The following is a 23,217-nucleotide window of genomic DNA, read 5'->3' on the forward strand; positions in this document are numbered from 1 at the left end:
TAATATATATAAATATATATATATATACACACATATATATATATTTTTTAAATTTATTTTATTTATTTTTGGCTGTGTTGGGTCTTCGTTGCTGCGCATGGACTTTCTCTAGTTGTGGCAAGCAGGGGCTACTCTTTGTTTCAGTGCACAGCCTTCTCATTGTGGTGGCTTCTCTTGTTGCGGAGCATGGGCTCCAGGTGTGCGGGCTTCAGTAGTTGTGGCACATGGGCTCTGGAGCGCAGACTCAGTAGTTGTGGCACACGGGCTTAGTTGCTCTGTGGCATGTGGGATCTTCCCGGACCAGGGCTCGAACCCATGTCCTCTGCACTGACAGGTGCATTCTCAACCACTGCGCCACCAAGGAAGCCCCATGTGCGGTACTATCTTAATTAGCCTTGTTATTAATAAATATGCATTATAATGGACTATATGGGTTGCAGAATCATTAAACCTTACAATTGGAATGGCCGCTAGCAATCATTAAGCCTCCATATATTGAGGCTTAGAGATGTTAATGACTTGACCAAGATTGTGTATCCAGATAATGACAAACTTGATGTACAACCTTCCAACTTATAATTCTTTAACCAGTGCTTTTTCCATACAATGCTATCTCTTATGCTAAATTAAAATATCCAGGAGAGTTATGATAATAATATAACTCAAGTGTACATTAAACTCATAATCATACTGTAGGGATATATATACCCAGTGATGTGGAATACAACAGTTTTTTCCTCAGATTATGTTGCAAACTGGGGTCTCCATGGAAATTTACCATGGAGCAGAAATAGTTGGACTCATCCAGGAATATTTTAATGCCTCCTTTTATTTTTTCTTCTTTTTTTTTTTTTTTTTTTTTTTTTTCCGTACGCGGGCCTCTCACTGTTGTGGCCTCTCCCGTTGCAGAGCACAGGCTCTGGACAGGCTCAGTGGCCACGGCTCATGGGCCCAGCCACTCCGCGGCATGTGGGATCTTCCCGGACCGGGGCACGAACCCGTGTCCCCTGCATTGGCAGGCGGACTCTCAACCACTGCGCCACCAGGGAAGCCCTTAATGCCCTTTTAATGTTACTTAAGCGTAAACAAAGTAGGCATCAGTGATGGAAAAGAATAACAGAATGTTTTATGGACTGAAAAAATGTGCTCTCCCAGGTCCTTTTAGCATGTAGACCTTGTAGCTTGGGAGGAAGAAATGGTTACATTTGTAGAAGTACCTGGATTGAGATTGGGTCTCTTACCATTTGAGTTCCTATGTCATTTAAAATTTTTGCTTGATTTAGTAACTGCAATTAGGTCCAATTACAAGAAAAATACATGAACATTATTAAAGGAGAGTTTATACTGAAAAGGAATAATTGAAATGATCAACTATTGGGTCTAAAATTTTGTGGTGAATTTGTTTCTAACAGAGCGTGTACCTCAAGTTAGAAACCTGTCATGACTCAGATACCCAGATGGAAGTCTTTTTTCAGAGAAATGGATGAGTCAGTAAGTATTAAAGGTTGTGCAATCTGTGTAGAGGTGGTTACCTGCTGCAGCACCATTACCATAATGAAACAGTTATGTCAGATTAGGCAGAACAAGTTTTCAATACTTAAGTAGCAACATTTTGTGACAGTAATAAGATCTATAGCAAAACAAAACTAGGGAGTATTAGCAGTTATATTTTAGCTTCTCTAGTTCTTTCTCCAACTGGTATATATGAGAAGGACTTGCTCATTTGAATTAAGGAAGCAAAGAATACTTAAATAAGCAAGAGGCAATGAGAACAGCATCTGAAGGAAGCACTAGCAATTAAAAAGTTAAGCACTAGCAATTAAAAAGTATGTGCTGGAGAAATACATAATCTAGTAAAAGTCACAGTTTTCTCCCTTATCATACCCTCCCACTTTTCAAATCCTTTTTAATCCTGTACTTCTTGGCATTCATTGAGCTAACTTTAAAACATATATAATGTATTATACAATTTGCCCATTTAAAGTGTTCATTTCAATGTTTTTAAAGATATATTCACAGAGTTGTATGGCCATCACCACAGTCAATTTTAGAAGAGACTAGGCAATGTTCTTACCACTAAAAAGAAATTATAATTATCTGACATGATGGAGACATTAGCTAACACTAGGGTGGTCATCTTGTTGCAATATACAAATGTATCAAATGAACACATTGTAAATGTTAAATACACAATGTTATAGGTCAATTTTTTCAAAATGAAAAAAGAATCTACATCAGAATTATACTAAGTAAATTCCAGTAATTCCAGTGAAGTATAGAAATGCTACCCTCATATAGCATTATTCTCTCCTCCACATTTTTGCACTGTTATATGTATTATAAATATAATAACCTATAAGCTATAAATACAGTCATTTAAAAAACATTATGTATGCTTAATTATTGTTTAATTATTTCTTTACATATATGTATTTATACTATCTTTTGTAATTACAGAATTACTTTTACCCAGTCTCTTTTTTAGGGGATTCAAATTACTGTCTGAGGTCACTTGCTTTCAGCCTGAAGAACTTTCCTTTGTACTTGTCATAAAGTGAAATCTGCTAGTAATGAATTTTCTCAATTTTTTATTTGTTTTAAAACCTCTTTATTTCACCTTTATCTTATTTTATTTTGTTTTGTTTTTGGGGTTTTTTTTGTGGTACGCGGGCCTCTCACTGTTGTGGCCTCTCCCGTTGCAGAGCACGGGCTCCGGACGCGCAGGCTCAGCAGCCATGGCTCACGGGCCCAGCCGCTCTGCGGCATGTGGCATGTGGCATCTTCCCGGACCGGGGCACAAACCCGCGTCCCCTGCATCGGCAGGCGGGCTCTCAACCACTGCGCCACCAGGGAAGCCCCTTATAGTTTTTTGTTTAAAGCTAGACATGATGTATCAGGTAAAAGAACTGAAGTATATATGGGTTTATTATGATGTTTTATGTTCATCTGGAGAGGAGTTAGACTGTGTTTTCTGTTTTATTGTAGCTGGTATCACAGGCTAAAATTTCCTTTATTTTCCATTTTTGGTCTCCCCTATTGTCTTTGGCTTTCCCTAGAAAATACTTCTTTAATGGAAGCTGAGAATTGCAGTTTTTCCATCTGTAACCCCCTATTATCCATGGGCCTTGGTGAACTGGTGGTAAGGTATGAGGGAGCAGAAAAGCATTCTATAGTCCTATGATTAGATCTTGGTCTTTTATTGGCAGTCTCCTCTGGTCTGTGACTTTCACAATTGCTTCTCAGCTTGTTTCCCCCAGAAACGAGATTCTTGATTCTTTTAGATTCTTAATTCTTCCAAGATTCTTTAGACAGAAAGGCTAAAGGGGGCTGGACTTGGATATCTCCCTTCCCCAATGTTCAAAGTCCAAGAGGCTGGAGTTTGGAATTTCCTTTACCTCACATCTGTTAGGTTCTAGTAAAGTAGTTTTTCTTGAATATTGGTGTATTTCAAATGTTTACTTTTCTCCTCCCTTTGCTGAAAGCATGAGTAGATTTAATTTCTGATACTCAGCTAAGGTACCTGGTAGGGCTCCTGGAAGCAAATGTCATGAAAGTGTATGACATATCCAAGGCTGTGTCCTAGAACTTTTTTATTGCTCAACCTAGTTCATGTTCAGTTTCTGGCAATTATTCAATTATTCTCAAGTTTTCCTACTAACTGCTGGCTCCAGTGTTGGTTTCTATTCCCAGGAATATGTAATTTTCAGTATTCATCTATCTCCACAGATTGAGAGTGGCAGTTTGCCCTGTGACTTCAATTTTCTGATGGGGCTAAGAAGAGTTGTTGACTTTCAGTTTTTTCAACTGTTTTTGGTTTGGAGTGCAGAAGTGAGGACTTCCAAGTTTTTTGCATGTTAAAGTGGAAGACAGAAGTCTTTCATATCTTTAAAAAATAATTATTCCTAGATTTTTTATTTGTTTTGGTGCTAATACAAAATTTCATCATTCCTAAAAAATGTTCATTTTCTAATTTTGTGTTCTTAGTATATAGAAATAAAACTGGGTTTTACACATTTTTACTTTATATTCAGTAATTTAAATAAATCCAGATGATTAAGAGTTTATCTGTAGACTACAGATTCTTTTAGATTACATACCTGCACAGTTACATCATCTGCAATTTATGAGTTTTATTTCTTTCTTTGAATGCTTACAAGTTTTATTATTAATTTTTTGTAATAACTATGGTTGCCAGTACAAAAATGAGTAGAAATAGTGATAATACACATTTATCTCATTCCCAATATTGGAGGAAATATTTTACTATAAAATTGCTGAAATTCTTTTGTATTTTTTAAAGATACAAATGTCAAATAAGGAAATATTATGAAGAGTGTTTTATTGAGATTTAATGATTTTTTTCTTTATTCAATAAATATAATGCTTTTTATTCCTGTAAAACTGGCAGTAATGTTCCCAATTTCTATTCTGATTTAATAGCGTGAGTCTTCTTTCTTTTTTCTTCATCAGTCTAGTTAAAGTTTTGTCAATTTTGTTGATCTAATGTGAGTCTCTTATGGATAGCATATAGTTGGATTTTTTTTTTTTTATCCATTCTGGTAATCTCTGCCTTTTGTTTAGGAAGTTTAATCCATTTACATTTAAGGGACTTATTTATGCCATTTTGCTATTTGTTTTCTGTATTTCTTATATATTTTTTGTTCCTCATTTCCTCTAATACTGCATTCTTTTGTGTTCAGTTGATATATATATATTTTTTGGCTGTGCCATGCAGCATGTGGGATCTTAGTTCCCTAACCAGAGATCAAACCCATGCCCCTTGCATTGGAAGCACAGAATCTTAACCACTGGACTGCCAGCGAAGTCTGTCAATTGATTTTTTTTAAGGGACTAGTTTTGTTTCCTTTCTCATTTCCTTTGTGTATATTCTACAGATATTTTCTTTTTGGTTACCAAGAGGATTATGTATAACACCTTAAAGTTATAAAAAAATCTAGTTTAAATTGATGCCAATTAACTTCAATAACATCCAAAAGTTGTACTCCTATATGGCTCAATCCCTCTCTTTTTGATACTGATGTTATGAATCATATCTTTATATACTGTGTGCCCAATAATATAGTTATAATTATTTTTCTTTAAACTATTATATAAAATTAAAAGTAGAGCTCCAAACTAAAATTACAATAATACTGGCTTTTATATTTGCCATGTACTTACCTATACCGTAGATCTTTCTTCCTTCATACAGCTTCAACCTACTAACATCCTTTCATGTCAACCTCAGGGATTTGCTTTAGCATTTTCTATAGAGCGGGTCTAGTGGTAATCCCTTCAATTCTAGGAGTGCTCCTATTCTTTGTAGTTTTTATTTTGTGCTGGGCACTGCTTCACATTTCCACAAAATTTTCTTACCAGTTTGAAGATGGCTTTTTCTTCATTGTGCATTCTCTTGGTTACTGTAAACATTTCACTGTTTCCCAGTGGTCTGACAAAGTTGGTTCTGATGGCTTTCTGCTTTTTTTTTCTTTTCTTTCTTTTTTTTTTTTTTTTTTTTAAATGTTTCTGTCAGGGAGCAAGAGCTTAGGGCCTCTTAGTCTGCCATTTTGCTGACATCTGCTTTAAAGTGGTTGTTTGGAAGCTGCTACAGAACACTTAAATTTATCTTATTGCCAAGTACTTAAGTACTTAGTCCTTTGGCCACACCAGCTTTAGCACAGGTTTTTTGGGGCCGTGTTGCATGGCTTGTGAGATTTCAGTTCTCTGAGCAGGGACTGAACCCAGGCCATGGCAGTGAAAGCCCTGATCCTAATCACTAGGCCACCAGGGAATTCCCTAGCATAGGTTTTTTAACTATTAGAAATTTGCCAACTTTGTGATAGGAAGATCACAAAGCAGCCAAATTGCCTATCTAGTGATAGTTCCATTTTTTTCATTGTCTTGTTATCATAAAAAATGATATAAGTAACGAAAACTGTGTTCTCTGAGGAACTGATAATATAGCATCTAGTCTATGTCATGAAAATTCATAATGTAGGGAAAAGCCTATATATATTTTTTCATGAGCAGATAAACTCTTAAGCATTACCTAATTAATGGTTGTTTGGTGCAGTAATGAGCACATGATAAATTCTTTTAAAGATACATATTAATTGGTATATCAATTGGTTAATAAAATAATGAAATTATTACAGTTGTCCCTTGGTATCTGCAGGGGATTAGTCCCAGGATCCCCTGTGGATGCCAAAACCTGAAGATGTTCCTGCTCAAGTCTCCTGTATAAAACAGTAATATTTTCCTATAACCTATGCACATTCTCCTGTATACTTTAAATCATCTCTACATATAATACCTAATACAATGTAAATGCTATATAAATACCGATAAATGCTATGTAGATAGTTGCTAGTGCATGGAAAATCCAAGTTTTGCTTTCTGGAACTTTCTGAAAATTTCCTTTCAGAATATTTTTGATCTGTGGTCAAGTGAATCTGCAGATGTGAAACCCATGGATACAGAGGGCCAACTGCATTAAATTGAGAAAGGTTGTCCTATGTTTGAATTTCTTGTTTTCTTTTAACAACTGTACTACACAGTTGCAGTATTTTAACTCTTATAAAGTGTTCTACTGTGCCAAAACATTATAAATCTCTACTTACCTATCACTTTGTTTAATCCTAATTGAAATATTAGGTCATTAACTGATGGATTCACTGCTGGAAGATTTTCTGCTGTATCTGGATGTTCTGAGGCTGCTTCATTTTTAACTGTAATAATAATAGATTGCCAGATTAGTTGATTTAAAACTAAATTTTTATTGGGGTAAAATTATAATGTTAATTAGAGCGATGTTACCGTATAATTATTTAATCATGTTTAATTAACAATTTAACATACTGCTTATTCAACTAAATACAAATATGTCTAAAACTTTTAAAAAATTTACTAGCTACTAGTTGACAGATATTATTATATCTGTACTTTTCAAATATTATCTCATTTAATCCTCATAAGAATTCTAGGAAGTAGGTATTTTTATTCTCATTTAACAGATAAGGAAAATAGAGCTTAGAGAGATTATGCATATTCTGGAAGGTCACATAGTTATTAAGTGCAAAAGTTTGAAATGAATTTTGTTCCTTTAGACTCTAAAACCTACACTCTAGCTAGTAAACTCAAATGTCTACTGGGACTGAGAATGTAATATGAGTGAAATAAACCTGATGATGTTTGGAGTGGCATGAATAGCAGAAATGAAATGGAGAGTACAGGCATACCTCATTTCATTGTGCTTCACCTTTATTGCACTTTGCAGATACTGCGTTTTTCACAAATTGAAGGTGTGTGGCAACTGTGCATGGAGCAAATCTATCAGTGCCATTTTTTTAGCAGCATTTGCTTACTTCATGTCTCTGTGTCACATTTTGGTAATTCTGGCAATACTTAAAATGTTTTCATTTTTATTATATTTGTTATGGTGATCTGTGATCAGTGATCTTTGATGTTACTATTGCAAAAAGATTACGATTCACTGAACACTCAGATGATCGTTAGCAGTTTTTAGCAATAAGGTATTTTTAAATTAAGGTATGTACATTTTTTTAGACATAATGCTACTGTACATTTAATAGACTACAGTATAGTGTAAACACAACTTCTGTATGTACTGGAAAACCAAAAAAATTGTGTGACTCAATTTATTGTGATATTCACTTTATTGCAGAGGTCTGGACAGAACCCACAATATCTCTGAGGTATGCCTGTACATATTTTATATAAAGCTAACTCCCACTGATTGTTACAAATGTAGGTCTGAGGTTCCTGGGTCATCTAAATTTGCAAAAGAACCTAGAAACGTAGTTAGTTACAAGAACTCCAAGATTTAAAAATATCTGCAAGTAATTTAAAAGTTTTAAGCATGTTCGTAGGATAAAACAAATCATCAATTATTGCCACAAGAGAATTACCTAACTTGGGAAAGGATTAATTCTAACACGTGGTTGGGATTTGAAAGCCAATAACTGGTTATATTTCTTTGGAAAACATCATCATTTATCCACCAATATATCTCTATCATCTAGGAACAGAAATAAGATTTAAAAATTAGTACTTTCAAAAGAAGAAAAAAAGGGCTTCCCTGGTGGCGCAGTGGTTGAGAATCCGCCTGCCGATGCAGGGGACACGGGTTCGTGCCCTGGTCCGGGAAGATCCCACATGTCGCGGAGCAACTGGGCCCGTGAGCCATGGCCGCTAGGCCTGCGCGTCCGGAGCCTGTGCTCCGCAACGGGAGAGGCCACAGCAGTGAGAGGCCCGCATACCAAAAAAAAAAAAAAAAAAAAAAAAAAGAAGAAAAAAAAAGAAGATATGCCAGGAAAAAAATGGGAAGAACAATTAAAAATTAAAATGTGCAATTAAATTAATCACTTTTGAAAACTGCCAAGAACAAATATTTTCATGGGTAGGATTCTTCATAAATCTTAAAGGATTAAATCCTATGCTATAGCACATAAAAATGGCATTTTCTATTTCTTTTACAAGGTCAAAAATACAGTAGTCCCCGCTTATCTGCAGTTTCAGTTATCCGTGGTCAACCCTGGTCCAAAAATGTTAGGTCCAAAAATATTAAACAGAAAATTCCAGAAATAAACAATAAGTTTCAAATTGTGTGCTGTTCTAGGTAGGGTAATGAACTCTTACACTGTCCTGCTCTGTCCTGCCTGGGACATGAATCATCCCTTTGTCCAGCATATCCATGCTGTATATCCTGCCCATTAGACACTTAGTAGCTATCTTGGTTATCAGATCGAGCATCATAGTATTGCAGTGCTTATGTTATAGTAACCCTTATTATACTAATAATGACCTATTGACCATCAAATAAATTATGGACAGGAAACACAGGAAAAGACACAGTATATACAGGGTTCAGTACTATCTGCTGGTTCTCAGGCATCCATTGTTTTAAAGTATTTCATATAATTCCCACAATTTATTTGTGAGGTACATACTATTACTAGCCCTATTTTTCAGAAGAAGAAACTGAAACATGGAGAGATTAACTAGCTTACAAAGTTAGTAAGAGACAGAGGTAGGCACCGAAGACAGGCAGTCTATTTCCAGCAACTGTAATTTTAAACACTACCCCTACCATTACCTCTCTTAAGAAGATAGGCATCTCCTAATGGAAACAACACAAATATTCATCCACAGGAGAATGGGCAACTTAATTATAATATATTCATAAACCAGGTCAATATACAGCAATAAAAATAAATGAAAAAGAACTAAAATTACCAACAGTGATCTTGAACCAAATAAGCAAGTTGCTTAAGAAAGCATACAGCATACTTACTACAAACAAACAATAGCATAAATCCTTTACAGATGAAAACATACCTAATAAAAGTGTAAAGAAATATATATGGTAATGATAAACATCAAATTCAGAACAGAAGGAGGCAATAATCTGAGAGAAACAGAGAGGGTCGGACTTCAATATTTAACGTATATTATATTTATTAAACTGGGAAACAGACACACAAGTGTTCATTAACTCTTATTATACCTTTCTATATTTCAAAATAAATTAAAAGTAATAGAAACAATCTAAAACACATAGGTTTTATTTGGTTCTTTTTTTCACTTGAAAATATTTTTTAAAATTAATTTTTATTGGAGTATAGTTGTTTTACAATGTTGTGTTAGTTTCTACTGTATAGCAAAATGAATCAGTTATACATATACATATATCCCCTCTTTTTTGGATTTCCTTTCGATTTAGGTCACCACAGTGCATTAAGTAGAGCTTCCTGTGCTACACAGTATGTTCTCATTAGTTATCTATTTTATACATAGTATCAATAGTGTAGATATGTCAATCCCAATCTTCCAATTAAGAAGCACAAAGATAAACCAAATCTTCTGTTACACTGTCAAAAATCCAAATAAAAAATTTCCAATCTTTCTAATAATGTCCATTTTCCCTCAAATCCATTTTTAAGCAAACAGAAAAAATAGATACATTTATTTAAAATATACAACAAAAAATACACTAATATCAAAGAACTATAGTAGAAAATATATAATGATATCAAGAGTAAGAGCCAGTAGATAAAAAACAAATGTTCCTTTTCTCTTCTTGAAACCATATAACAATATAAAGAATAGGTCTACTGGATAATAACAAATATTTTTAGCAGATAATGTACTTGATAAGAATTGAAATGTGAATGCTGGGTAAAGGTCATACTTTTAAAAATGAAATAACTGTAACAGCTCCACAGATTCCTAGAAAAGCATCTCCTAAACTTGTTCTCTATGAAACACTACTCCATAAAAAGAGAAAGGCAGGGTTTCTTGCTCAATAAACTTAAGAAATACAGTATAATAATTAGAATATTAAAGACTACAAGAAGGAATAGGGGTGCTAATATCATTACAGAATTTATTAGTTCTGCAGAATTCCAATTTTTGTTAAATTGTGTTCTAAAATATTTAACCTAAGGAAAACATTCAACTATAAAACAAATTAATTGATGCACATTTAAAATATATTTTTAAATTGTCAAGTATTTTATGACTTTTAAAATACATTTATCAATATCATTCATACCTCTCAATTTTTGAGACTCATAAACTCCACTTGTTTGAATTTTATCCTTGTATCCTTTAACTAGTACTAGATCTTCAAGTGTAAAATTCTCATCTGAGAGTTCATCCACATCTTGATCTACCAAGATTAAGAAAACTTTCAGTAAACTAAATACAGAAACACTACTGAAAGCCACATACTGTGGCCTAATTCCAAGAAGATTATAATGTCTGGAGGTTAGGAAGATATTCTTACATCAAGTACGAAGAGAAAAATGATTACTCAATAAATGTCAGAAGTTCATTTAATAGATTTCAATATCTACTCTTGATAAAACTCTGTGAAAAATTGGAACTATAGATTTACTCCTAGACATTACTCTCTTAATATAGAATATATTTTTGTCTCAATCCAACAGATAACACCTTGATTTATGGTGAAGCACCAAAAAATATTCTTATTAAAATTATAAATAAAACCAGAATGTGAATCATTATCATTTTAACAATTACCTAGTTCTGGTAAAGTTGGTATGATAAATATATGGAGCAGAAATTATGATGAAACTATAGAAGAAAATGTAGGGAAGAAGCTCCTTGACACTGGTGTTGGCAATGATTTTTTTTTTTTTTAATATATAACACCAAAAGCACAAACAACAAAAGAAAAAACTCAACAAATGGGACTACATCAAAGTTAAAACCTTCTGCACAGTAAAAGAAACAATTAATATAGTGAAAAGGCAATCTTTGGAATGGGAGAAAATTTTGGAAACCATGTATCAGATAAAGGGTTGATATCTAAAATATATAAAGAATTAATACAGTCTAATAACAAAAAACCAAACAATCCAATTGAAAAATCGGCAGAGAACTAAAAAGTTATTTTTCTTAGAAAGACAACCGGACTTCCCTGGTGACGCAGTGGTTAAGAATCCGCCTGCCAATGCAGGGGACACAGGTTCGATCCCTGGTCCAGGAAGATCCCACATGCTCCAGAGCAACTAAGCCCACGCACCACAACCACTGAGCCTGCACTCTAGAATCCACGAACCACAACTACTGAGCCCACACGCCGCAACTACTTAAGCCCGTGCACCTAGAGCCCATGCTCTGCAACAGAAGCCACTGCAATGAGAAGCCCGTGCACTGCAACGAAGAGTAGCCCCCACTCGCTGAAACTAGAGAAAGCCCGTGTGCAGCAATGAAGACCCAATGCAACTAAAAATAAAATAAATTAATTAATTAAAATAAATAAATAAGACAACCAAATGGCCAACAAATATGTGAAAAGATGATCAACAATATTAATTATCACAGAAATGCAAATCAAAGTGAGATATCATATCACACATGTTTGGATGGCTATCATCAAGAGGATAAGAGATACAAGATACAAGTGCTGGCAAAAATATAATGAAAAGGGAATCTCTGTACACTGCTAGTGGGAATGTAAATTGGTCTACCCACCATGGAAAACAATATGGAGGTTCCTCAAAAAATTAAAAATAGATCTACCATCTGATCCATCAATTCTGCTTCTAAGTACATACCCAAAGGAAATAAAAACAGGATTTTGAGAAGATATATGCACTTATATTTTTATTGCAGCATTATTCACAACAGGAAGATATAGACACATCCTGAGTCCATCAGTGAATGTGGATAAAGAAGGTGTGGTGTATATATATACAATGGAGTATTATTATTCAGCCGTGTGAAAGGAGGACACCCTTCAATTTGAGACAACATGGATGCATCATGAGTACATTATGCTAAGAGAAATAAGTCATACAGAGAAAAGAAAATACAGTATGACATATTTACATGTGAAATCTAAAAAAGCAAAACTTGTAAAAACAGAGAAAGAAATTGTGGTTAACTACAGGACACGGGGTGGGTGATAGAACCAATGTTGTTTAAGAGTGCAAACGTGAGTAGTAAATAGAGATCTAATGCATAGTATAACGAATATAGACAATATTGTACTAAAATTATCAAACTTGCTAATAGGCTAGAACTTAATTATTCCAACCAATAAAATGAAAGAATAATTATGTAATGTGATACAGGTGCTAATTATCACTACAATGGCAATCATATAACAATATATAAATGTACCAAATTAACATGTTTTACACCTTAAATTTACACGTTTTATGTCAAATGTACAACAAATTAAAAACGAAAAAAATGTGTACATGAAAGACCGCTAAATCATAAATAATAGAGTTTAAATCATACAGGATGTTGAAATGTTAAAATAATAGTAGTGAGAGGATTTTTATTTCTTGTATGACATGTAAAGAGCTTGGAAGTCACTACTTCCACTCTCACAATAAGAAAAAAAGCCTAGCAAACTTTTTAAATTAAACATTTTTTTTCTTATCAAAGTCAAGGCAAAATGCTGCCCCCAAAATTGGAGAGAGAGGTGGATAAAAGCAGCATAGTTTATTGGCAGCTGAACCCCAGGAGCAGAAACCCACTACTGAAGTCAGGACTAGTAGGAACACTTAAACTGTGATTGATGAATTGCTGAAAGTTCAGTATATACTAGCTTGAATCTTACTGGTACCCCCATGTTACTATTAGTTTCATGTCTAAGAAACCCAAACAGGTTCTCAGGATGCAGATCAGAGGAAAATTGCCACATGCTTCCAACAGGGGGAGGGGAAAGTAACTGTTTTTAAACACGCCCAGAGCTTTCTGTTCTCCTTAACAAAAGACTGCCCTCAAGGGAAACTATTTTACCAGAGCTTAACCAAAACACGGTTTACGAGAACCTAACAGACCTTAGGGAAGGGAAATATTGAAAATGGGGGTGAGCAGATATAAAATTTCAGCCCCTTCTAGCCTTCCTGTCTTACCAAACAAGTAGGAGAGACATGAGAAACACTTGTGAAGGTGGAAAACTAGAGACACAGGCTTACTAAAAGACTGAGACCTAATCAGAGGATTACAGAATGCTTCCCCTTCCCTGACACCTTACCACCACATTAATAAGCCTCCTATATATTTGCAAGTTACAGCTAAAAGGACAGCAAGCCTCAGACCCTATTTAAGGAATCTAAAGGGAAACCCAAAGATATCAGGGGAGACAAAAAAAGGGACAATATAGGAACTTTTAGTATCTGATACCTACAGTTACAGTAAACAAAAAATACAGCCTAATACCTAGCCAGATAAACATGAAGCCTCACACTAAAGGCCTATATAAGCCTCAGTTCCTTTTACCCAATATATCATGTCTAGATTTCAACAACAAAAATGCAAGACACGCTAAAAGTAAAAACCTAGTCTGAAGAGTAGACTCACATGACAGAGATCTTAGATTTATCATACTGTGGATATGAAGTAATTATGGCTAATATGCTAACAGCTCTCATGGAAAAAGAGACAGTATGCAAGAACAGAGGAATTATGTAAGCAGAAATCCGGAATCTTTAAGAAAAAATCAAAAGGAAATGTTAGAAATCAAAAACACTGCAATAAAAATGTAGAATTTCTTTGATGTGCTCATCAGTAGATTGGATACAGTCAAGGAAAGATTCAGTGAGCTTCAAGATATGACATTAGGAACTTCCCAAATTGAAAAGAGAAAATAAATAGAAAAAAAGGAACAAAATATCAGAGACCTTTTGGACAATAATAAAAGGTGTAATATACACATAATGAGGACAGCAGAAGGAGAACAATGAAACAGAATAAATATTTAAATAATGTCTGAGAGTTTTCCAAAAATAATAACAGACATCAAATCAATGATCATAGGAACTCACAGAAAACCAAAAAGGATAAATACCAAAAAAAGCTATACCTATTCATATCATATTCAAATTGCAGAAAATCAAAGACAGAAAATCTTGAAAGACTCCAGAGAAAAACAAAAACAAAACACAAATATACCTTATCTATAGAGGGACAAGGATAAAAATATCTTATACTTCTCATCAAACTAAGCTAACAAGAAGAGAATGGAGAGGAATATTTAAAGTGTTGAAAGATAAAAAATCAACCAATGTAGAATTTTGTATCCAGAAAAATTATCCTTCAAAACTGAAAGAGATATAATGACTTCCTCAGATTAAAAAAAAAAAAAAAAAAAAGGAATTTGTTGCCAGTAGGCCTGCAGTGAAAGAAAATGTTAAAAGTTCTTCAGAGGGAAGGAATAGGATACAGATCAAAAACCTAGATCTATATAAAGAGAATGGCATTAGAGAAGAAATAAATGAAAGTAAAATAAACTTTTCTTACTCTTGGTTGATATAACAGATAACAGTTTATTCATAATAATAATAGAAACAATGTATTCAGTGATTCTAGCTTATAGGTAAGTGAAATGAAAGACAACAATGCTATAAGTGACAGGGGGAAGAAATTGGGATTACACTGTTATCAGATACCTGCACTACCCACGAAGTGGCATAGTGTTATTTGAAAGTACCCTTAGATTAGTGGTAAATGTATACTGCAAATTTTAAGACAATCACTAAAAATTTTTTTAAAGAAATATAATTGATTTGCTAAGAAAGAAAAGAATATGGAATCATATTAAACATGTAGTTAAAGCCAGAGAAGGTAGGAAAAGAGTGGAAGGTGAAAAATAAAGTACCAGGGCATTGAAGAGAAAATAGTTACAAATATGATTAATATTTAATGAAATACCAATAATCACTTTAAATGTGAATGGTCTATCAATTAAAAGACAGAGACTGTCAGAGTGATTAAATAAACTGACCTAACTATAAGCTGTCAACAAGAAACTCATTTTAAATATAAAGATAAAGTAGACTGAAAATAAAGGGATGGAGAAAAGTATATCATGCTAATACTAATCAAAGTAAAGCCAGAGAAGCTATATTAATCTGAGACAAAGCAGACTTCAGAGCAAGGAAATTACCAGGGATAAAGAGAGCACTACATAATAATAAAGGGGTCAATAGCTAAGAAAACATATTAGTCTTTAATGAGTATGCACCTAACAACAGAGCAACAAAATATCAATACACGAGGCAAAAACAGAACTTCAAGGAGAAACAGACAAATCTGCTTTTATACTTGCAGCTTGCAATACCATCTTATCAGTAACGGACAGATACAACAGGCTGAAAATCCATACCTTAACAAATTGAAAAGAATAGAAATCGTATGAAGTATACTCTCAGATCACAATAGATTTAAATTATATTACTCTAATGCTAAAACTAGACAAAGAAATATCTCTCACAAATAAGATGCAAAAATCCTCCACAAAATATTAACAAATTGAGTGAAACAATGTATAAAAATAATTATATATGATGACCAAGGAGGATTTATTCCAGGTATGCAATTCTGACTCAATATTTGGAAATCAATTAACGTAACTCAACAGACTAAAGAAAAAAATCATTTGATCAATCAGAAATGCAGAAAAATTATTCAAAAAAATCCAAAATCCATTCAATGATAAAACTGTCAGCAAACCAAGAATAGTGCGAACTTCCTCAATTTGATAAAGGACATCTACAAAGAAACCAACAGATAACATCACACTTAATGGTAAGAAACTAAATGCTGTCATCCTCAGATTAGGAATACATCAAGGATGTTTCTTCTCACCACTCCTATCCAAAATCATACTGGAACTCACAGCTAATGTAATAAGTCAAGAAAAAGAAAAAGTATATAAATTGAGAAAAATAAACAAAACTATTATTGTTGAACAACAACAGCAACAAAACTCCTGGAATTATAAGCTGGCTATAGCAAGGTTTCCAGATACAGGTTAATATATACAATCATTTGATTTCCTTGTTCAGCAGTGAACAAGTGAAATTTGAAATTGAACACAATACCATTTATATTAGCACCCAAAATGAAATACTTAAGTATAACTCTTCAGACACAAGCGTCATCAAGATTTAATGTAGAGATTTTCCATGTTCATGGATAGGAAGGCTCAATATTGTTACGCTGTTAGCTCTTTCCAACTTGATTCAATACAATCCCAAGCAAAATTCCAATAAGCTATTTTGTGGATATTGACAAACTGGTTCTAAAGTTTATATGGAAAAGCAAAATACCTACATTAGCCAATACAATATTGAAGAAAAACAAGGTCAGAGGACTGATGCTACCCAACTTCAAGGCTTCCTACAGAAATCAAGACAATTGGTGAAAGAATAGACAAATAAGTCAATTGTAACAGAACAAAGAGATATAGACCTATAAAAATACAGTCAATGATCTCTGACAAAAAAGCAAAAGCTATTCAATGGAGAAACGACAGTCTTTTCAACAAATAATACTGATACAACTGGACAGCCAAATGCAAAAAAAAAAAGTGAATCTAGGGCTTCTCTGGTGGCGCAGTGGTTGAGAGTCCACCTGCCGATGCAGGGGACACGGGTTCATGCCCCGGTCTGGGAAGATCCCACATGCTGCGGAGTGGCTAGGCCCGTGAGCCATGGCCACTGAGCCTGCACGTCTGGAGCCTGTGCTCCGCTACGGGAGAAGCCGCGACAGTGAGAGGCCCGCATACCACACACACACAAAAGTGAATCTAGACACAGACCTGACACCTTACCAAGAATTAACACAGAATGGCTCATAGACCTAAGTGTAAAATGCAAACCTATAATTCTCCTAGATGGTAACACAGATAAACATCTAGGTGATCTTACATTTGGTGTTGATTTTTCAGATAGAACACCAGAAGCACAATCCAAAAAAAAAATTGATAAGCTGGGTTTCATTAAGAAAAATACACAACTTCTGCTCTGTGAAAGACACTGTTAAAGAGAGTGATAATACAAGCCACGGGCTGGGAGAAAATATTTACAGAACATATATCTAAGATCTGTTATCCAAAACATAAAAAGAACTCTTAAAACTTGACAATTAGAAAACAAATAACACAATTACAACATGGGCAAAGATGTGAACAAATAACTTACCACGGAAGTCATTTAGATGGCAAATAAACATATGAAAAGATGTTCAGCATATACATCATTAAGCAATTGTAAATTAAAACAACAGTGAGATATCACTACATACGTATAGCTAAAATCCAAACACTGAAAACAACAAGTGATGTCAGGAATGTGGAGCAGTGGGAAACCTGATTCGTAGCTGGTAGGAACGCAAAACACTACAGCCACTTTGAGGACGGTTTGGCAGTTTCTTACAAAGTTAAATTATAGTTTTACCATATGATCCAGCAATTGTGCTCCTAGGTACTTACCTAACAGTGTTGAAAATTTATGTTCCCACAAAAGTTATGCAGTAACCAACAGGTACTAAGTTGTTTGTACACAACTAATTAATAAAGAAACTGTTGGGCTTCTCTTGTGGTTTAGGATCATTATGAAAAAATTACTGAGACCATACAAAACACCACGAACTTCTGTCTGAACTGTTTACAGAAGACTGTGTAAATACTTATCATAAGAAAGCAAACATGGCTCTATTATTATCAAACAAAATAAACATTAGGCAAAAAAAATGTATTTTTAGAGATAAACAGTGTACTTTTACAGAGATAAACTGTACTTTTATAGCTCATGTTTACCAGGAAGATATAACAAGTATAAATTTGTATACATTTAATAACATCATTTCCAAATACATAAACCAATCTGGCAAAACTACCAGTAAACACAAAGAAGTCCGTAATCACAGTGGGAAAATTTAACACACATCTCTTAGTAACACAGAATAAATGAAACTTCAATGGAATTAAAAAAGAATTGACTAACACAGTAAATATATTTGATCTAATAGAGTTATACAAAAAATATGAATAAACATTCATAAACCTAAAACAGACGGTTTTTTTCACTTACTTTAATTAAAAATAAATCAATAATATTGAAATTTATCATATTTACTCTTTAGTACTTTCATTCTGACAGCTCTAAGTTTCTTAGTTTGAGATTGGCTTTTTGAAAATTCAACTTCATCCTCAGGTAATACGTCTTCTGCTTTCTGAGCTATGAGAAAGATGCTTTTAATCCATTAAATAGAGAACTGGATTTATTGAAAATCCTCTGTAATTCAAATACATGTCAATTATCCAGGAATATTTTTTCTCATGGTTTGAAACAATAAAGTCAAATACCACATTATTGAGATAGTGAATTACAGAGTGAGTATGCGAAGTGTAGAGACAATGGGAGTACTATTCAAAAGAATAGTTTTATAAGGTATTCACATTTTAGGATTAAGTGCAATATTTTCATAACAGATATGAGTGAGAAAAAAAAAATGATAAATAATACATTCAAAATAAATTTAGAAGATTCAAAAGCAGATCAGGTAAGAAAGATAGAAAATAAAAGCAATGGTATACTTACCTCTAAAATATCCACACTTCCAGTAAATACAAATGTAGTCAATACTCCATTTAAAGCACAAAGAGTGTTACATTGGATTAAAAAATAACCAATAATATACAGCTAAGTCATAATAATAGAAAAAGGTTACAAATAAAATGACGAAAAACTTATTCTATGCAAGTAGTTACATAAAGAAAGATACCACGCTAACATCAGACAAAATAGACTAAAGGCACAAAAAAATTACTACAAAATGTCCATCATAAAGACAGAAATTTCAGTTCACTAAGAATATATAACAATTTAAAATGTGTACATTTATTATATATATATCTGTATGTAATATATAATCTATATGTAATACAGATTATGTATCTGTATATTTTTATTTATAATAAATCTTTAGAAACATAATTAACTTCACCTAATGGAGAATATGCATACACAAACACGTTGTATATGCTATGTATATGTGTACCTATATGTATATATGATACACTATATAGCATGTATTTCTATGGTCAATTGAATAAATATTAAACAACTAGAGAAATTTAATTAAAAATCATTATATGATATTCTTACTACAAATCCTCACTTTTCTGGCAGTTCCAAGTGTTTTAATTTGAGATGAGTTTTGTAAGATTTAAACTTTTTCTTTACATGAAAGATTTCTTTTGATATCCATTTTCTCAGCTACAAGTATAGAGGCCCTTAATCCAATAAAAAATAAAACTGCTGGATTGTAAAACCTCTGGATTATCAATGTAACCAAGAACAACTTAGTTTCCATCCAGCTTTACAACAACTTAAGCAAATACATACAATTTAAACAGATGATCAAACCATCCTCCCCTTGCCCACTCCACCTCCAATCCTCTGGTGCATTTTCAAAATCGACTATGAAATTAAGCATAAAAATCATCAGAGTGCTCTCCTCAAAGTATGGGAAGACTCTTGTTACTGAATACATACACCTAGAAAGTTGTAATTAGGGACTTCCCTGGTGGTGCAGTGGTTAACAATCCGCCTGCCAATGCAGGGGTCATGAGTTTGACCCCTGGTCTGGGAAGATCCCACATGCTGCAGGGCAGCTAAGCCCGTGCACCACAACTACTGAGCCTGTGCTCTACAGCCTGCGAGCCACAACTACTGAGCCCACGTGCCACAACTACTGAAGCCTGTGCACCTAGAGCCCGTGCTCCACAAGAGAAGCCACCGCAATGAGAAGCCCGTGCACCTCAACAAAGAGCAGCCCCTGCTCACCGCAACTGGAGAAAGCCTATGTGCAGCAACAAAGACCCAACACAGCCAAAAATAAATAAATAAAATAAATAAATTTATTTTAAAAAAATAAAGTTGTAATTAGACTTTACTGTACTAAGGGTATTAATATTTTAAAAATATTAAAATATTTTTAACTACATATATGCTTGATTTAAAAGTTCAACTAATTAGAAAGTAATAATTCAAAACTAAGGAAAGAAAACAGAAAGAAACCTGGATCAGGTAGGAAAAATAGAAAGTGCCCAAAAAAGGAAATATTTAAATCTAAATATATTAGTAAGTACAGTAATTATAAGTGGATTACATGTTGTAGGGAGAGACAAAGACAGTCACACTGGATTTATAAGCAATTTAACTATAATCTATTTATGAGAGGTCACTGAATTATAAGAATATGCAAAATTATAAAGTAAGGAAGTGAAAAAAGATATGCCATGCAAATACTAACCAAAATAAATCTGCAGGAGTTATGTCAATGTCATACAAAATAGGATTTTAGTCAAACGACCTTGCTGGAGACAGACAAAGATGCTACCTTTTATAAAAAGAAAATGTGGAGTCCATAAGGACTATCAAATATTTTTTTTTGTATGCACCTAACAACATAGACAGTATAAGGAAAAAAGACAATACTACAAGAAGAAATAGATAAATCCACAATCATAGTGGGAGAATACATTCGCTCCATAATTGACAGAACAAACAAAATTCAAGAAAATCAAGAAATAGGAATTTAAATAACACATTAAAATTTGACTTAGATGTCTGTAAGCTCACACATTCATGAATATAATTCTGCTTAAAACAATTAAAATGTAAAATAATTTTATACTACTCATAATTCAGTATTTACAACTTGAGTCTTTTCTTTCTAGCAGTTCCAAATGTCAGGCAAAAGACTTTCATCTGATACCTCTTCCATTTTCTGAGCTTCAGGAAGAAAGGCTCATAAAAGCACTAAATAGAGAGATCTGTGGTGGAACCTCTATATTTACAATATATGTTAGTTACCCAACAATATTTTATGTCATCTTTTAATGATATATACGAATCACTATTTGAAGTGTAAACATCACGTGAACACAACACTTTACATGCGTGTATGTATAAGCAGTTGTTACTTTTCAGATATACAGAAGCATTAAATGTATTTAATTTAGAAATATTGTTACTATAAACATTATAAATACTTATGTTTTAAATTATTATTTTCTTTTACAGTATTCATACTTTTGAATAAAGTTTAAATTTTTGGTATTAAATATGGCTAATGAAAAATATATATAATGATAAAAAATAGAGTGAAAGAAACATCAGATATAAAAACTGGTGGAATACAAAATGGTGGAATTACACTTAAAAATATCAATAATTGGTTTATATATGATTATGAGAGGTAATTAAAAGATCAGGCTGAATTTAAAATATAGACAATTATAAGTTTCTTACAAAAGATAGAGCAAAATCATAAAGACACAGGAAAATTAAAGTAACATGATAGAAAAAAAAATGTATCACGCAAATACCAACCAGAAGAAAGTTTATGGAGCTACCCTGATAGCAGATAAGGTAGTTTTAAAGGAAAATAAACAAATAAAAACTATAAAAATGATGAAGTGGGTCTCTTCATTAGGACAAAATGTTCTGTCCCCCAAGAATGTTATCAATTTAAAATTTATATGCACATAAATAATAGAGTATCATAAGATATAAACCAAAGCCTGCCACGACTAAAGAGAAAAATCCACAAAGTGTAAGATTTAACATATCTAATTCAGTGATTATAAAAGAAACAGATAAATCATCAATAAAGATCTAAAGTATGATGGCAATAATTACTAAAGAAGCAAATGGTTGAAGATATATTCATGAACAAAAAAGTGTTCTGAATTTAATTAAAAACAATTTATAAGATTTATGTTTAATTACTTACTATCAAGATTCTCCTGTCTGATACCTCTAAGGTTCTTAGTTTGAGATTGGTTTCTTGAAAATAAACCTTTCTTCTCAGGAGGTAGATTTTCATGTGTTATTGTATCGTTTGTCTCGTTTTGAAGAGGAAATGATAAGTAGAAAATGATATATGTATAATGGAACTTCTGGATATGCCAAATGATCAAATTTTCTTTCCATAAAGGTGAATTGAGAAAAATCATGTGAATAGTCTTCATGAGTGTGTGTGGAAGTAGTCAGTCTTGTTACTTAGTAATTATTGACTGTGCAAATAACAACCAAAAGGTATCATTACTTTTGCTTTTGTTCTCTATCTTAGGGTATTCACACTTTAAGTCATTTATTTTTACTTCTATGAAATATATGCTCAAATACATATTCATGAACCAAAGGAAAAGAAATCTTCTGATGAGTTTGATTTAAAATAATTTAAAGTTTCCTTTTATTATACTTACTATTGCGTCTCTCTTCTCTGGAAGTTATTTGTTTCTTTACTTGCATTTGGGGTTTTGAAACTGAAACTTGTTTCACAAGCACAGGATTTTTATCTGGTACTGCATAATAACCTATATAAAGAGATGCATTTAGTCCACTAAATGTGCAATCTCTAGATTTCAAATTTATAACAAGTGTACAGTAGCATTTTGTCTCATTTTTATAAAGTCATAAGTCAATTATTATAATGCTAGATCTGTCATAAAACTGGATGATGCTGAAGTTGTCTCATTATTTCATAAATATTCCTAAGCAACAAATACATTTCATATTGGTCTTCAGGTTTCATGGGTTATTTATGCTTTAGTTTAATACATAATAATAGACCAAACAATGAAAATGCCTATACAGAAGATCATTCATTAATTGCAAAACACAACCATCTACATGTTCAAGCTCAGGACATTGACTGAATAAACTGATATATATACCACAACTATGGTATTGGTATAGTATAAGTACTGCTACAATGGTAGATAATTAAATAGATAAGATAATATATAAACATCTGTACGCAGAGTGAGATATTCTCCTCTATACTAATACATCAGATGTTTGCTGGATGACGTTTCATGGGGAAATGAAAGACTAGTTGAAACACTGGTGGAGC

At 33.2% G+C, this 23,217-nt stretch overlaps 1 protein-coding gene across 1 annotated transcript in view; it reads right to left on the reverse strand.

The window, feature by feature from the left end:
• CCDC7 (coiled-coil domain containing 7) overlaps positions 1-23,217 on the reverse strand; it is a 255,469-nt gene that overhangs the window by 34,663 nt on the left and 197,589 nt on the right. Inside the window, exons 23-24 of the mRNA XM_067030362.1 lie at positions 22,568-22,678; positions 6,621-6,728 (exon numbers count right to left, since the gene is read on the reverse strand). Of these exons, the coding sequence (XP_066886463.1) occupies positions 6,621-6,728; positions 22,568-22,678 (219 nt within the window). The remainder of the gene's footprint in view (positions 1-6,620; positions 6,729-22,567; positions 22,679-23,217) is intronic.

Source organism: Kogia breviceps, chromosome 3 (genome assembly GCF_026419965.1).
Source record: "Kogia breviceps isolate mKogBre1 chromosome 3, mKogBre1 haplotype 1, whole genome shotgun sequence".
Classification (NCBI taxonomy): Eukaryota; Metazoa; Chordata; class Mammalia; order Artiodactyla; family Physeteridae; genus Kogia; species Kogia breviceps.